The 17,044-nt window shown below is 48.1% G+C and overlaps 1 protein-coding gene across 1 annotated transcript in view; it reads right to left on the bottom strand.

Annotated features, from left to right (window-relative positions):
* BCL2L13 (BCL2 like 13) overlaps window positions 1-17,044 on the bottom strand; it is a 33,376-nt gene that overhangs the window by 9,887 nt on the left and 6,445 nt on the right. The window contains exons 2-6 of the mRNA XM_018562097.1: window positions 13,585-13,742; window positions 10,600-10,707; window positions 10,065-10,221; window positions 8,240-8,309; window positions 3,536-3,679 (exon numbers count right to left, since the gene is read on the bottom strand). Of these exons, the coding sequence (XP_018417599.1) occupies window positions 3,536-3,679; window positions 8,240-8,309; window positions 10,065-10,221; window positions 10,600-10,707; window positions 13,585-13,705 (600 nt within the window). The 5' untranslated portion in view covers window positions 13,706-13,742. The remainder of the gene's footprint in view (window positions 1-3,535; window positions 3,680-8,239; window positions 8,310-10,064; window positions 10,222-10,599; window positions 10,708-13,584; window positions 13,743-17,044) is intronic.

Raw genomic sequence — 17,044 nt, forward strand, 5'->3', positions numbered from 1 at the left:
CCACACACAGACACACACACACACACACACACACACTAATACTCAGAGAAATATTGCAACGCCTTGATCAAAAAGCTTACACTCTATTTGTGCTGTAACTAGGCATTTACAACGATTTTGTCTTTTTTGTGTCACTGCACGTTACAGAAACATTTTTTTTTTTCAATTAAATATCAAACCGCAGAGTATAAATGTGCCAATAATGACGTATACCACCTTTTCTGCTGCTGAACTACAAGCCCCAGCAAGCAATGACAGCCACCAGCTATTGCTAGAAGTTCCGTAAGACCATTAAGTTGGCTTTTTGAACCGAAAGATCTCTATTGGGATATAAAGCCCCCAAGCCACCTAATACAAGTTAGGAAACAACCATGTCATTACATAGAGATAAAGGGTTAAATGTGGCAGGTGACAAGGACGCTTCCAGCACAGACCCCCGGACTCCCCCTCCTCACCAGCTGTACATTCCATAGAATGAGAGAGACCCCTTACCCAGTGAGACAGCTGCAATCTCGTAGTTTCCAGTGATGAGGAGATCGTCACATCTGCTCCGGACTCAGGAATAGCAGAGTGCAGGGGATGGGAGGCGCGTGCACGAGGCGCGCAGCAAGCAGGGGGGCGCGCACAGCGACCCAGTTTTGTTTAGGCTCCGACTCGGCTGCAGGGCAAATAGCAAACTGAAGCCAAAACATAGCTAAAAAAAGAAATTGAAAAAAAGGCTAAGAAAAAAAAGGAAGGAGAGGATAAGAGGGGAGACGGAGGCCAGAGACTATACAAGGTCCCGATCAATGTGTTGTGAAAGGCCCATCATGTAACATCCCTGGCATACGTTCTGTAATATGGGGGGGGGGTGACATACAACTGAAGGACATGGTATGAAGTCTGAGCCCTGCTATTCCCACATACAGAAAGCAGCAGCTTTGGTGTGATATCATTTTATTTACACATTTTCTTCAGTTATAATGCATCGACAACTTTCTCCTATAGACAGAAATAAAACGAATGCTGAAGACTGGGGGTGATTAGAGACCCCCTGTGTCGCCTCTGAGAGGAGAGTTGTAAAGCGAAATCCTCCTGGTTCCCCAGTCTATTAATATACCAGCAACCTCCTGTTAGATTGTCATCTCTTCTGCCCAGCCAGAGCGTGGATTGCCCAGAAATGGACGAGAGGGATTTTCCTGCACAGAAAGGACAATAATTCCCCCCAACCTCCATGTCAGAAAGTCACACGAGGCTAATGCAATGGATGGAGATTGCTGCCTTCTATGAGCACCTTCGAGAAAACTACAACTGTCCATCACCCAGGAAGAAAATATGGAAGCCGGTCACTGCCGGCAGGTCAGGTTTACGGGCAGCTCCTGACCAGACAGACAGCTGCAATGGACAGGCCAGTCAGAAACATGATCGTCACATAAAGGACAAGGCCCTGGTTAACACTGGAGCACTGTGGCTGTTTTACCTCATTGGAGATTGCAGAAAGTGAATTTATTTAACCTGTCTTACAGGATAAGAGGTTAGCAAGGCACAGTCACTGTGCGGCAAATAGCAATTATGGCCGCCGCTATGCACATAGCTAATACTGGTGGGGCTGATAAGTGGACAAATTCATCTACAAATATTTTACCATTAAATTTAGAAATGTGCCAGAGTTCTGCTATAAGCCCCAATCTGAATACTACAGAAATATAGAATACGTTTCTGTCTGATTGAGAAATCGATGCCCAGCGACTGGTAATTGTGAACTGCCCTTTAAACAATGTCACCAGGACAGAGATGAGGCCGGAGGGCACAGGGCACCTCGCGACATCTGCGCGGAAAGAGGACAAGCTGGGGGAAATGAAACGCGCTTAAACTCTCCATTTCCTGAAGGATTACCTTCCCTGCACTGAAAGCAGATGGATGGGGACTCCTGTAATCCTGCCCTCTAATCTGTGGGGGAGACGGAGGATGATCTGCCAGCGAATTCACAGCCGTAGCTCAAAACAAAAAACAATCAAATTAAATGACAATTTATGGAACTGTCATAACATTTCTTGGGGATGACATTTATAGAGCTGCTCCCTCTCCTGCTTCTGGATAAGTGTAGATATGGCAAATCTATACAGGGTCACCGAACTCCCTTAAAGGGGATCACCAGGCAGGATGCCCATGTAAGCAGCCCCCTCCCCCCGTAGCCTCCTGCATGATCATATAGGAACTTGTTTTGTATGAAGTTTGTAACCTGCTCAGGCAGTTCTGTATTGCTGAAAGGATTCCTAAACCAATATTACAAGTAGCTGAATCTGTCTTTATATTAGCTGCCCATGATCCCTGAGAAGAAAGAGCACAGTGCTGTCAATCTAAGACAGGAAGCGCGCTGACAAGTCGAAGGAACAGATTCATACGTTTATCAGTGTGGAGATGCCCAATCTTTGTCGAATCACACACACACACACACATACATATATACATATATATATATATATATATATATTTTAGGGATGTTCCGATACTGGGCATTTTGACAAGTTCTTGTACAAATGCCCCGATACATAGCGCCGATGCTTGCGCTATGGTATTGTGGGGTCATCGGGGCAGTCTGCAGGGCAGCTAAATGAGAACCCCACCTGGAGCGCCTCCAACCTGATGCCAGAGCCACAAGTCACTGCTACATTGACAAGCTCCCGCTCAGCGCCGACTACCAGAGGGAAACGTGAGGCGCTAGGGATCGGACAGTCATGCCATGCGAGTAAGGGAAGCTGTGACAGGGCTGGCTGTGGGTGGCAGAAGGGATAGGGCCTGTGCTCAGGTGGGGTCACCAGCCAGTTTAATTGGGGGGGAAGTGGGACAGATTTAAAGAAACAGGGCAGAATTGTAAATCTATTGCTGCAGTATACTGGAAGTGTGTACTTCATGTACTACATTTACAGTACACACTTCCAGTACACTGCAGTAATAGATTTACAATTCTCCCCTGCTAACATGCATAGGTTAAATGATCCATAGTACATATTATGTAGTTGTGCTATGGATCATTTAACCCATTCATGTTAACAGGGCAGAATTGTAACTCTGATACTGCAGTCTACTGGAAGTGTGTACTAGGATAAATGATCCATAGTACATACAGCACACACTTCCAGTACACTGCAGTATCAGAGTTACAATTCTGCCCTGATAACATGAATGGCTTAAATGATCCATAGCACAGAGTTACAAGTCTCCCCTGCTTTGTCCCATTTCCCCCAATTAAACTTGAAGTTTTAATTGGGGGAAGTTGTATTGCTGATATGATGCAATGACTGAGATGATTGGATATGGGAAATATGTGAACATGATCCGCATGTAGTGACCACTGCACATGCTTAGTGCTCTGAGCACATTTATCTATGAATCTCAGGAGTGTGTTGATTTTCATTCATAGTTCAGTAAACAGGATGGAGGTGAGAAGTTGATACAGGAAGCTGCACTGCTACAACAGTGTGGCTGCCCTGCTGGCAATGTGGCATGAGAATACTGTGTGAATCACAAGAGCGGCTGGACAGAATTGACTTACCCATCCTCCCTGCTCGATGACATAATTAGAATACACTTCCTCGATGTATGAGACTCCGAGATGTACAAGATTGTCTAGCTGATGATTCCCACGCCTTGTGAGGTCCAGCAGGAGGCGCTGTAATAGGACCAGCGGTACCAGGACCTGCGATATGAGGACAGGTAACATTTGGTTATACTTCCAAAAATCGCCCACACCCCCCACAGCAAATTACATTTCACGTCAAAACAAAGGGAAGGCAGGAAATAGAGACAATTAGTCCTTCCCAAAAAAAAGGATATGAAAGAATTCCTGTAAGCTCACATCCATCTGGCCCGCTGAGTAATTAAACCGTGTATTATAGATAGGCAGAGCGCCAGGGACACACCAGATGACCGCCAGGCAATTACATTGCTTACAGGAAGACGTACCAATTACTGGCCCCCCACCCGGCTCTTTTCTACTCCAATCTCTGGCCAGAAAGATGGCCGACTGCTCATGAGAAGCACAACTGTGCGCATATGAACCTTACAGAGAATAAACACGAAGGCCAAGCGAAAAAGTTTTTTTTAAATTTATATAGGACTAAAAAAATAAAAAAACTTTAACATCTATTGTTTCTTCTATTGTGTCAAGTACATTGAACATTTTTTATTCTTATCTCCAACCAGCAGGGGGAGCTTTACAGCTTTTCATTGTTGTTAGAACCTTAGAAAATTCTAAACATACCTTTTTGCCATTTTTTTTCATAAGGTAAATATAAAATACGGCACTGGAAAACTTTACAGGGTTATTCACATAAGGGTGAAGAGTTTGGAGAAGGCAGGAGAAGTGAACAATCTAGGACAACATGGCTGATCTGGAAAGATTCTCCAATTCAGCTCACTTTCCAAATCAGCAATGTTGTCCTAGATTATTCACTTCTCCTGTCTTCCCCAAACTCTTCACCCTTTAGGGCCCAGTCACACCATCAAGAGTGCGTTCGGTCTGTGGAACGCAACCCGGCTGGGTCCGTTTTTTGGGGGGCGGGAGATGGCGTGGCGGTGCATTTAACGCCATGGCGGTGCGATCGCCGGCACCCAAGAGCATGGCACATTATTGCCTGCAATCCGGTCCAGTGCGAGCTGCAAAAAATTGTGTTTGTAGCATTTTTTGCAGACTGCACTGGACCGGAATGCAGGCACTAATGTGCCATGCGTTTGGGTGCCGGCAAGCACACCGCAGGCAGGGGGCGTGGCTGCGATGCCCTTGAGCTCAATGCACAGCCACACCCCCTCCTGCCCCCAAAAAACTGAGCCGGCCGGGTTGCGTTCCAGAGGTCGAACGCACTGGAACGCACTCCTGGTGGTGTGACAGGGCCCTTAGTGAATAATCCTGTTAGACTTTTCTATGTACCCAGAAGGTGGAGCTTTCGGCTGCACTACAATAAAATGCTGCAGCCAAAAAAAAAACAACAAACAATGACTACTGTTGTCTGTCATAATTGCACAGGCAATCAGCAATATTGCAGTTACATTGGTTTGTAGTAAATACATAAAACGTGGTCAGCAGAGGAAGGTCCAATTGCCACACTCCTGAAATGTATGTCAACATCACAGTGATCGTTTCGCTGATGACAGCTTCCTCAGGTAAATATAACAGCACTCTGTAGTACCATAAACCAGCATGGGAACAGATGGAAGAAAACAAGACTGCAGACCACCCGGATACCGACTACCTCCCCAAGGGGACCGTAGGAGGCACGACAATGGCACGAGGAGCGTCATCACAGGCCCAAACGCAGCCTGTGTCACAGTGTTTCCCAGCTTCTACTACAGGTGCCAGGCACCCTTGGTCCTGTGGTGACGCTCCTTGTTTATTTACAGAGCGCCAGGATGACGCTCTGTAAACAAACGCAAGATGTCACAATGTGAGGTGAACAGGGGCAACCACGAGGTCCTGGTGTTCCAACTTGAGTGTGTGGAGGAGGCATGGACACGGAGGGACACTGGAACTCGGGGAGCAAACAGGTGTCTGAAACACAGGGTGCAGATAAGACTCGGAGGGCACAGGTGTTCTGCTTCAGGCAGATGTGTTGTTTGTTTGCCATCTCTCCTCTCCTCTCGCCGTCTCTCCTCACTCTCTCTCTCCCTGGCCGTCTCTCCTCTCTCTCCCTCCCCTAGCTGTCTCTCCTCACTCTCTCCCTGGCTGTCTCTCCTCACTCTCTCCCTGGCTGTCTCTCCTCACTCTCTCCCTGGCTGTCTCTCCTCACTCTCTCCCTGGCTGTCTCTCCTCACTCTCTCCCTGGCTGTCTCTCCTCACTCTCTCCCTGGCTGTCTCTCCTCACTCTCTCCCTGGCTGTCTCTCCTCACTCTCTCCCTGGCTGTCTCTCCTCACTCTCTCCCTGGCTGTCTCTCCTCACTCTCTCCCTGGCTGTCTCTCCTCACTCTCTCCCTGGCTGTCTCTCCTCACTCTCTCCCTGGCTGTCTCTCCTCACTCTCTCCCTGGCTGTCTCTCCTCACTCTCTCCCTGGCTGTCTCTCCTCACTCTCTCCCTGGCTGTCTCTCCTCACTCTCTCCCTGGCTGTCTCTCCTCACTCTCTCCCTGGCTGTCTCTCCTCACTCTCTCCCTGGCTGTCTCTCCTCACTCTCTCCCTGGCTGTCTCTCCTCACTCTCTCCCTGGCTGTCTCTCCTCACTCTCTCCCTGGCTGTCTCTCCTCACTCTCTCCCTGGCTGTCTCTCCTCACTCTCTCCCTGGCTGTCTCTCCTCACTCTCTCCCTGGCTGTCTCTCCTCACTCTCTCCCTGGCTGTCTCTCCTCACTCTCTCCCTGGCTGTCTCTCCTCACTCTCTCCCTGGCTGTCTCTCCTCACTCTCTCCCTGGCTGTCTCTCCTCACTCTCTCCCTGGCTGTCTCTCCTCACTCTCTCCCTGGCTGTCTCTCCTCACTCTCTCCCTGGCTGTCTCTCCTCACTCTCTCCCTGGCTGTCTCTCCTCACTCTCTCCCTGGCTGTCTCTCCTCACTCTCTCCCTGGCTGTCTCTCCTCACTCTCTCCCTGGCTGTCTCTCCTCACTCTCTCCCTGGCTGTCTCTCCTCACTCTCTCCCTGGCTGTCTCTCCTCACTCTCTCCCTGGCTGTCTCTCCTCACTCTCTCCCTGGCTGTCTCTCCTCACTCTCTCCCTGGCTGTCTCTCCTCACTCTCTCCCTGGCTGTCTCTCCTCACTCTCTCCCTGGCTGTCTCTCCTCACTCTCTCCCTGGCTGTCTCTCCTCACTCTCTCCCTGGCTGTCTCTCCTCACTCTCTCCCTGGCTGTCTCTCCTCACTCTCTCCCTGGCTGTCTCTCCTCACTCTCTCCCTGGCTGTCTCTCCTCACTCTCTCCCTGGCTGTCTCTCCTCACTCTCTCCCTGGCTGTCTCTCCTCACTCTCTCCCTGGCTGTCTCTCCTCACTCTCTCCCTGGCTGTCTCTCCTCACTCTCTCCCTGGCTGTCTCTCCTCACTCTCTCCCTGGCTGTCTCTCCTCACTCTCTCCCTGGCTGTCTCTCCTCACTCTCTCCCTGGCTGTCTCTCCTCACTCTCTCCCTGGCTGTCTCTCCTCACTCTCTCCCTGGCTGTCTCTCCTCACTCTCTCCCTGGCTGTCTCTCCTCACTCTCTCCCTGGCTGTCTCTCCTCACTCTCTCCCTGGCTGTCTCTCCTCACTCTCTCCCTGGCTGTCTCTCCTCACTCTCTCCCTGGCTGTCTCTCCTCACTCTCTCCCTGGCTGTCTCTCCTCACTCTCTCCCTGGCTGTCTCTCCTCACTCTCTCCCTGGCTGTCTCTCCTCACTCTCTCCCTGGCTGTCTCTCCTCACTCTCTCCCTGGCTGTCTCTCCTCACTCTCTCCCTGGCTGTCTCTCCTCACTCTCTCTCTCCCTGGCCGTCTCTCCTCTCTCTCCCTCCCCTAGCTGTCTCTCCTCACTCTCTCCCTCCCCTAGCCGTCTCTCCTCACTCTCTCCCCGGCTGTCTCTCACTCTCTCTCTCCCTGGCCGTCTCTCCTCACTCTCTCACCCCTGGCCGTCTCTCCTCACTCTCTCACCCATGGCCGTCTCTCCTCACTCTCTCACCCCTGCCCGTCTCTCCCCACTCTCTCAACTCTCTCTCTCCCCGGCTGTCTCTCCTCACTCTCTCTCCCCTGGCCGTCTCTCCTCACTCTCTCTCCCCTGGCCGTCTCTCCTCACTCTCTCTCCCCTGGCCGTCTCTCCTCACTCTCTCTCCCCCCGGCTGTCTCTCCTCACTCTCCCCGGCTGTCTCTCCTCACTCTCCCCGGCTGTCTCTCCTCACTCTCCCTCCCCTGGCTGTCTCTCCTCACTCTCCCTCCCCTGGCTGTCTCTCCTCATTCTCCCTCCCCTGGCTGTCTCTCCTCATGCAGTCTCCATGAAAGAAGAAAACGTGCCCAGTTGCCCCCAGCTCATTTGGAGTTTGCCATATGAGCCAGCCATAAACAAAAAGACCAGATTCCCCGTAAATCATAACATCAGGATATTAATAATGTCTATCAGTACCAGTCCCTTGCCTGAAGCCCAGGCGGATTCTCACAGAAGAGATGCGTCACCCCTGACAGCATCCCATACCTGGGGCCAGGTAAACTGAACACGTTACCATCATAAGGGCAGAGAATCGGCTTATGTGAAAGGTGAAAAATCAGGATTTTATTGCCTTGTCAACCACGTATTTTGAATAACACACACCCGGAGGCTTCCCAGTGTCTTACCTTGTTCCATCCATTTGTGTGCACAGCTGCGGTTTCCGCTTCCTTTTTGAACAAGTCGTATGTCAGGTTCCTGCAGAGATGAAGGAAAGAGATCACCAATCTAATCTTGACTACTCTCTGGCTGCAAGTCGCTATCCTCTAACTAAATCTCGTTTAGTTAGAGGATAGCTACTTCTCTGAAAGCTATAAATGGACAGCAAGTGATCGAACAGAGCAACATCAATCCCAAACCAAGAGAGCCAATTTTATACACTCTGTTCAACCTCACTGTTCCCCTGACCATTTGAAACCAAAATCCGGACTTAGCCTTCTATCCCCCAGTCGCCCCCAGCATCTATGTTACACTATTTTTCTTTTTATATACTTACCTTTTTTCAATCTTCTCCCGCAGTGGGCAGTCCTCCATAATGCAGACAGCAGCACTGCTGTGATGACACTCTGCACCGACACACTGTGGGGAGAATTTAACAAAACTGGAGCAGCTGCCCATAGTGACCAATCAGAAAATAAGAATCTGATTGGTTACCATGAGCAACGGCTACAGTTTTGATTCCCCACTGAGTACAATACACTGTGCATGACACCCTGCACTCACAGTCCTTCCTTAGACCCCGTTCACATTGATATCGCTCTCCAATGCTTCTCAATGGGGCAAAGGGTCCTGCTGTCGCGGGTCGTGTGTCGCTACAGCAGGACCCTTTTTGGAGCGGATTTAGCCGCGATTCAAGCTTGCTCAATGCAAGCATTTGCGCGATATCGCACAATTTGCGAACCGCTCAATGTGAACGGGGCCATAGTCTCCCAGGCATCATTCAGCCTAAGAAGCTGAGGACATCATGTGGTGAAGAAGAAGTACTGCATGAGGCAGTTCCATTTTGAAGGTTCGTGTAGCAGGCTAAGATCCTCTCCATATTTAAGAACCTGATGGGATTTTGTTTCATATTTTTATTTATTTTTTTCATTTTGCCCGGTGTTGGGCTTTAAAGTCTGACTAGCTTTTGTTGAGTGGAGAATAGTGACAAAAATCTTTATGGTTTTTAATCCTGTTGGTGACCCCGTTGGGAGAATTTTCCCTTACTTCCTCTCCCTTTTTTTTGGTGCAGGATAAGGAGCGCAGGCAGTGGGAATGTGGCAACATATTACAGTGAGAATCAGGTTTTATTTATAGGTAGTTTGCCCCTCACTTCCTTTTCCGATGACAAAAAGTGAGCATACGTAAAAACCAAACAGTGTTTGAGTTTAACATCTTTTGCCTGTGTAAACTTTTAGAAGCATCAGTCAAATATAATTGGCCAATAACCCGGCACCGGATATATTTTCTCCCTGTCTTAAGTTCTTAGCTACAGCCCTGCACTGTAGAGGAAGGGGACACGTCACAGGACTGGTAAGACTGGGGTCTCCGCTGGAACTGGATTGTCCTACTGGCTCATCATTCCCTAAATGCCCAACTGAGTCGATGGCATGAAATGGTGGCGCAAAGCTGATTACACCAAAGGCAAATCTGACCTCCAACTTACCTCCTGGGAACTATGCCGGGATGAAAGGTTGGACCCAGAAAAAAAAACAAAAAACGGGCCAATTCATCCCCACACAGCTACCTCCTCATGTATCACTTGCCCCTCTCCTTTAGATTGTAAGCCCTCAGGGGCAGGGCCCTCCTTACCATCTTGTCCTTTAGTGATTGTTATGTCTTCCTTATATTGTAAAGTGCTGCGCAAACTGTTGGCGCTATATAAATCCTGTATTATAATAATAATTTACCCAAAACTGATATTTTTGATAGTTTTTAGTTTACAAGACACAAGCAGATCAGTTATAAACTCACCCGCTAAGGAGGTTCCGGTAGGCTTGGTCCAGTTGCCCCGGGATCTCCAGACACATCCTCTCTGCAAGCTGAGCTAGGCAGTCTTCAATGGCGCTCTCAGGGCTGTCGGGACTGAACACCGGCGATGTGTGCATGTCAAAGCCGGTGCTGGGGAAGGCTGGAAATAAGTACAAAAATAAAAATAAAGTAAAAAACAAAAAATTAAACAAAATAGAATTCTGGTCAAATAATGAAATACTCTTGACGGAATTATGAGCTGAAAAAGTCTTTTGAGGCTGTCAATGGATCCTTAGGTTTCAGGAGTACCAGACCTGAACAGGTACACTGTACATAACCTGCATATGGTCAAAAAAAAAACAAAAAAAAAACCTTTTTATATTGGCGCACTACGAGGTGAAGCCAGGGGATAGCTGTGACAACCAGAAAACTAGCAAATTCTAGGCTCTGCAGCACATTACTGATGCGCTTCGAAGCTGGACTTCAAACAAACCGCTAAATAAACCGATAATCAATATATTACCATAAGACAACAAACCTGCAGATATCTCCTCCTCCAATCTTTTCAGCCCCTCCTCTATCTCCGCCTTAATTGTGTCCAGGACATCTCTGGGCAGGGATAGGGTGGGCGCCGGCTGCTCGACGCCTGCAATGGAGACCAGTGCAATGAGTCAAGACAGGAAGGATGTTCTAGGCAAAAGCACTAAAGCATCATAAATACAAGATACAGGTGAGCAGTTAATGAGAATTAAATATAAGCGGAACAAGTAAATACAATCTAAAAGCAGTAAGACTTTCAAAAACAACCAGCGCATTTCCTATGCAGAGTGTCAGCTCCAAGTCCAAGCCATTTTAATTGGCTTTTTTACCTTATTTAACCTTATTCCCAAGCCACACAATTACAGCAAATTTTTATATACACATTGCTGTTTCTCCCATTTGTGGTTGTCCCTCACAGCCTTGCAGAAGGACTGACCATATTAAAACCTATTATTTTCAACCAGTCACACCTGACTGATAGTAATTCATTAATTGACCAATCAGCTTTCTTGTTTTATTTCTTGGAGAAAAAGAAAGGATTAAACCTTTTTGCTTTGTGCATGTCCTGACAAAGAGGCTCCCTGTACATACTGTGACTCTAACTCCTGTAATCTGTCGGTACTCTGATACGGTCCACAGCACACACATTTGTGTTGCAAGCAGGATTTTGGGAGTTTAGTAAGCCCCAAACTGATGCTATTCCATACCTTTTCAGCCCAGTATTGCACCACAATGCAAAATACAGTTGCAGGTAAGCAAGTATTGTTCTATTTACTCCAATATGGTTAGTTTATATTTAAATTTGAGGTTTCCTCTGCTACAGTTGTAGTAATGTAATCACGTGGGACCCAACATCGGCCATTTTGTGACTCTTCATAGAAGCTAGATAAGCCAGCGATAGCTCAGTGACAGACTAAGCAGGTCTTGTGCTTGGTTCCAGCTATGCGCTAGAGCCTGATTTCACCCGACAACCTGTCAGACGGAATCAGAAGCCAAGCGGAAAACACGAGAGAAAGCAGAAGCCGCGGCCGCGCCGCGCACACAGACTCTTGTTAGTTACTGGGCAGACCTAAAAACATCCAGCCATGGACGCTGGGCGGAGCGCCAACTGTGCACGCTTACACAACCCAACGTTCCAACAGGAATGCCTCGTCAGCGTGGGGCCACAGGAGGTCTCAATCAAGACTAAAAACTAGTGAATGGGCCAGGATTGGTGTTAAAAGCCATTCTAATGTTTTATTGTTCTGTGCAGCAAATCCTTATCTCCAATAGCGTCCCACATACTACATGGCGTTCTCCTGCTACCTCATTATGGGTCTCAAATGGCGAGAAGGGTAAGTAGTCTGCTTGGAAAAGTCAGCTTTTCTTTGCCCTGCAGGGAACCAACAGGTTTTTGGGGATTCCAAATCCTTCTTCCTCGGGTCTTCAGATAATTATAATGTTCTGTGTAGAGAAGCCGCTTGAAAGATATACAACGAATCCTGGCAGATTTCAATACAACTAAGCCCATTGGCTTGGTGAAAAACGCAAGCGAGCCGGGATCCAGGCAGGGCTCATATGGTCTATTGGGGTGACGCTGCAAGTTCTCGGGATCAGTACTGTGTGGTTTTTTTTTTTAGAACTGAGATCCTGACACTGTGCAGAGGTAGTTTGGAGCATTTTGGTGTCACACACGAGATTCCCCTCCCTCCAAGCTCTTAGCTGGTGATAACCCAGGACTGGCATCTTGGGTGGCTTAATTAACTGCGTACATGGAAGCCGAAAAACATATTACCTGTAATGTGTAATCTGTTACTTATCACATATCACACAGGCAGTCCGATTGGGTCCACCTGTCAGTTTTTTTACTTGGACCTGATCGGATGGCAAATGATAGTCTATGGGCAGCCGGGTGTAAATGGATGGACGGGTTATCGTTTACACCCGGTTACCCCCGACTCCAGCCAGGTCCAGAAAAACAAACGGAGTTCCACTTCCTCAGACCAGATTGTGCCGGATCAGGGGTAAAACAGAAACATGTCCGTTTACATCCGATACCCCAAAGACCGACATGGGGTCCGGCAGTTTTAGTTCTTTCCTCTATTGCAAGATGGAGGAAAGAACTGGATGGACAGAGATGTCACATCGATGACATCCGATCCATACTGCTCCGCTCAGGAGGGGATCCGTGCACATATCTCCTCCTGATCAGCCCGTGTGAAAGGGGCCTAAGGCAAGTGGGTTTTGCTGTGAGAGGGTGAGACCCAATAAATATATACATCGTAGTCACACTGTACCATACTTACTATACAAAGTGCACCGATAACATGTATATGGCTCCTTCTGCCCGGCTGTCCTGTTGCTGTGCGATAACATACGTTATATAGAACATATCCAAAAAAGTAATAAACGCACAGTGAAGTACCTTTAATGCGTTTTACCCATATAGAGCTCAATCACAAAATGCGGCAGTAGCTCTAGCAGGCCATAGAAGGCTGCGGAGAGTTTTACAGCGGGCATACTGTGTTGTGTGGTCTCCACTTTATATGTTGAACCTGCACCTGTGTTTGATGTGACATACAGCATGTGTGTGGAGGTAAAGGCGCGCTATGATACGATGCGTTAAGGCAACCCATTCATTTGAACAGGCCACCTATGCATCACAGCATACCTTAAATCAATCCTGCAGCATTTGTGCAGACGCAGTGCACATTATCACAGGGTGGTGTGTAGGGTGTGTTGTGGTGCATCAGGTGTGTGCGCTTACTTAGTGTATTGGGGTGCCGCTGAAAATGAATGGCAGGGCAATGCATAGCGGTATGTGCATTGCAACGCATTTGACCGATATGTTTGAAGCCAATCTATACCAACATTAAGAACAAATACAGACAGCATGCTGTAGAAGCTCCCGGTCTGACATGCAGCATTGGACTCTGCAGGGCATGCTGGGACTGGCAGTTCTACAGAGCCTAATAAGTCACAGCTTATAGTGCAATCTGCTTACCTGCTGCAGTTGTGGGGGGCTCTTCCCTCGTACCCCCCTGTGAGGAGAACCCCAGGTAGCTGAGCACAACATACTTTGTTTCATAATAGAACCCAACAGGCACTGAGGATGCTGACGCCATGGGCGTGGAGAGAGAGGTATGTGGGAGAGCAGAGGTCCTGCATGGAAACACAAAGGGCATGAAAGGTTTTTTTCAGGGAGCTGTTATTGTCACATTTGTCTGAAAGTAAAACGTTTGATGTGAGATTGACATTTTACACCGGTCACGTTATATTCTACAGTAACTGCACATCGATATGGAAAGGGTCACAGCAAGTTGCAGCACTAATTTTTTTACAGAAGTTACCCCTACAGCAAAATAAGACGCATGTCAGCCAAAGCCAAAGGAAGCACACTAGAGCTTCACAGTAAACCTTCTAAAACCGATTTAATCACAAACCGAACATTGAGTTACCTCAGCGGATCAGAAAAAAAATTACATTTTTTTTTTCGAAAATCCTGTTTTGCCCTTTATTTCCTCCTTTTCCCATCTCAATGCTGCTGATCTCTTCCAGTCCTCCTTAGCCACTTCCTGTCTACATGCATGCACTCCAGCGTTGCTGCACATCAACATCATTGCTCTGGATCGGTTTCCTTATACCCACAACGGCAGACTGTGCCTGTGCAGCATGTGTCGGCATGGCATGTGACAGGGTGACAATGCAGGAGTGCAGCTCGGACATAGTTGTCACCCTAAAAGAGGACGTGCCTAAAAAGAAGACCTTTGCGGCAGGATCACCAGGGATTAATTTAAAGGAAACCTGCAGATTTATAAGGAGATTGAAAATAACAAATGACGTTACTATGTTTTGGATTATATGAGGTTTTAGTGATTAGGTTTACATCTACTAAAGTCTATCTAAACCTGTCCTCAGATGTGGTGGCTGCATTTCTTTTCTTTCTTTCCCCCCCTCTTTATTTTCACCTGGTGATCCTGCCATGAAGAACCTTGTTCAGGCACTTCTTGTTATAGGGCAAGAACTGTCTCCCCAGTCCGTGGACCTGCATAAGACGGGATGACATCAGCAGCCCAGGGGAGAAGAGGTTGCTGGGACCGGTTTAGCAGCCAGATGGGATTGAGGATCAGGTAAGTAAACCTGATATATATGAGCCCCCTAGACAAAAAAAGCACTTAACCCTTGCAGTGAAGGGGTAGCCCCAGTGCAAGGGTTAGTTTGTGGTTTCCCCCGGAGTTCTTCAGGTATTACAGCTGCTTTGCCAATACAGAAATATGCTCCATTATCAGCTAGAGGCGGTTCAGTTGGCAGAGTTCTTCTATATAATTACCAGACAGAAAGTCACATGTGTGCTGAAAAACATTTCCTTCATTTACTCTGATGCTCTGTACTCAAACAAACACTGTCAACATTCTCTTACTTGGTGCTGGGAAATTGCCTCTAGTCCTTCTTTCCAATAAAGCCCCATTATCCCCTACACAGCAGTCAATAGCGAAGATCAAGAGCATGCGCACAGATAACTCAAATGAAGCAGAAGGGCTCAGGCACGGGTAAGGATACGAAAATGATGGAGAAGGGCTCAGGCACGGGTAAGGATACTAAAATGATGGAGAAGGGCTCAGGCACGGGTAAGGATACTAAAATGATGGAGAAGGGCTCAGGCATGGGTAAGGACACTAAAATGATGGAGAAGGGCTCAGGCATGGGTAAGGACACTAAAATGATGGAGAAGGGCTCAGGCATGGGTAAGGATACTAAAATGGTGGAGAAGGGCTCAGGCACGGGTAAGGATACTAAAATGATGGAGAAGGGCTCAGGCATGGGTAAGGATACCAAAATGATTGTGTCTCTGCCCCTCCCACAATGATGATATTCCCCTCAGTAGTTTGTGTCTCTGCCCCTCCCACAATGGTGAGATTTCCCCCCAGTAGTTTGTGTCTCTGCCCCTCCCACAATGATGAGATTCCCCTGCAGTAGTTTGTGTCTCTGCCCCTCCCACAATGATGAGATTCCACTGCAGTAGTTTGTGTCTCTGCCCCTCCCACAATGAGATTCCCCTGCAGTAGTTTGTGTCTCTGCCCCTCCCACGCAGTCATAGTGAAGGTGTCAGCTGCTCACAGTTGTACCCCGCAATTATTTGCTTTTTGAAAGTTATGGACAAAATGTTTGCTGAATGTGACACTCTTTGCTTCCCCTCAAAAATCGGGCATACACTGGTGTCACACGAGAATGAGATTTCCCCCCAGTAGTTTGTGTCTCTGCCCCTCCCACAATGATGAGATTCCCCTGCAGTAGTTTGTGTCTCTGCCCCTCCCACAATGATGAGATTCCACTGCAGTAGTTTGTGTCTCTGCCCCTCCCACAATGAGATTCCCCTGCAGTAGTTTGTGTCTCTGCCCCTCCCACGCAGTCATAGTGAAGGTGTCAGCTGCTCACAGTTGTACCCCGCAATTATTTGCTTTTTGAAAGTTATGGACAAAATGTTTGCTGAATGTGACACTCTTTGCTTCCCCTCAAAAATCGGGCATACACTGGTGTCACACGAGAGATACAAGAAGGCAGATTGTACAAGGCAAATTTAAAAAAAAAAAAAAAACAGCACCTACAAACCTGAAGGAACTGAACTTCAGACTGCTAACGTGACTAATGTCTCGGAGTTTGGTCACACGACTGGCTCAGGAATGAGCACAGAGCAGTGGTTGCTTAGGTAAGTAGTTGGGCAATTCTTGCACCCTGTATGGTGGGGACATGAAGGGAAGGGGTAGGTGGGGGGTACAGCCCAGGTAACCATAAAGCCTCACAGTGCCCGGCCACAGTAACTGACTAATACACAAGCTCAGTGACAGTTACAAGGCCCACCTGGCCACACTAAGGAAGAGAAAGGGCAGTTTATGGTCACATGGTTCCCTGTCCACAGAAACCTGTTGGTGGAACTTAACCTTGCGATACTTAAAGCTGAACTTGCATTGGTCCAGCTTGGTTACATCTAATTCTTCATCTCACCTCTGAAGGGCTGCCGGGGATTCAGAATTTCACAGCTTAAGGGCCGGTGCACACCTAGGAGACACACCACCGCACGGCAATTGTGAACGATTCTGCGCAGATTGCCGCACGGTCAGGAGTCGCCCTGGTGTGCCCCGATCGCGCTGTGGGTGCTGTTATTTTTCAATGGCGGGCGGGTCGCGCGGTTTCCAACCGCGATTCCGAACACGATAAAAACAGCCGCACGTCATGTATTGAAGAAAAAGGTACTTGTACCTGTGGCACCCCGGGGTGCCATTGGAAAGTAATGGCACCCACAGCGCTATCGGTGCACACCTGGGCGACTCCTGACCATGCGGCAATTCACATCCTCAAGCAGACAATTTTCTGACATGCTCCTTTGATCAGTTGAGGGATGCAGGTCAGAAAGGTGCCGACAGCGACACCCATGCATTGTGTTTCTGCCAGCTTGACAAGAACCA

The sequence above is a fragment of the Nanorana parkeri genome, unplaced genomic scaffold, assembly GCF_000935625.1.
Source record: "Nanorana parkeri isolate BGI_ZX_2015 unplaced genomic scaffold, ASM93562v1 scaffold560, whole genome shotgun sequence".
Taxonomy (NCBI): Eukaryota; Metazoa; Chordata; class Amphibia; order Anura; family Dicroglossidae; genus Nanorana; species Nanorana parkeri.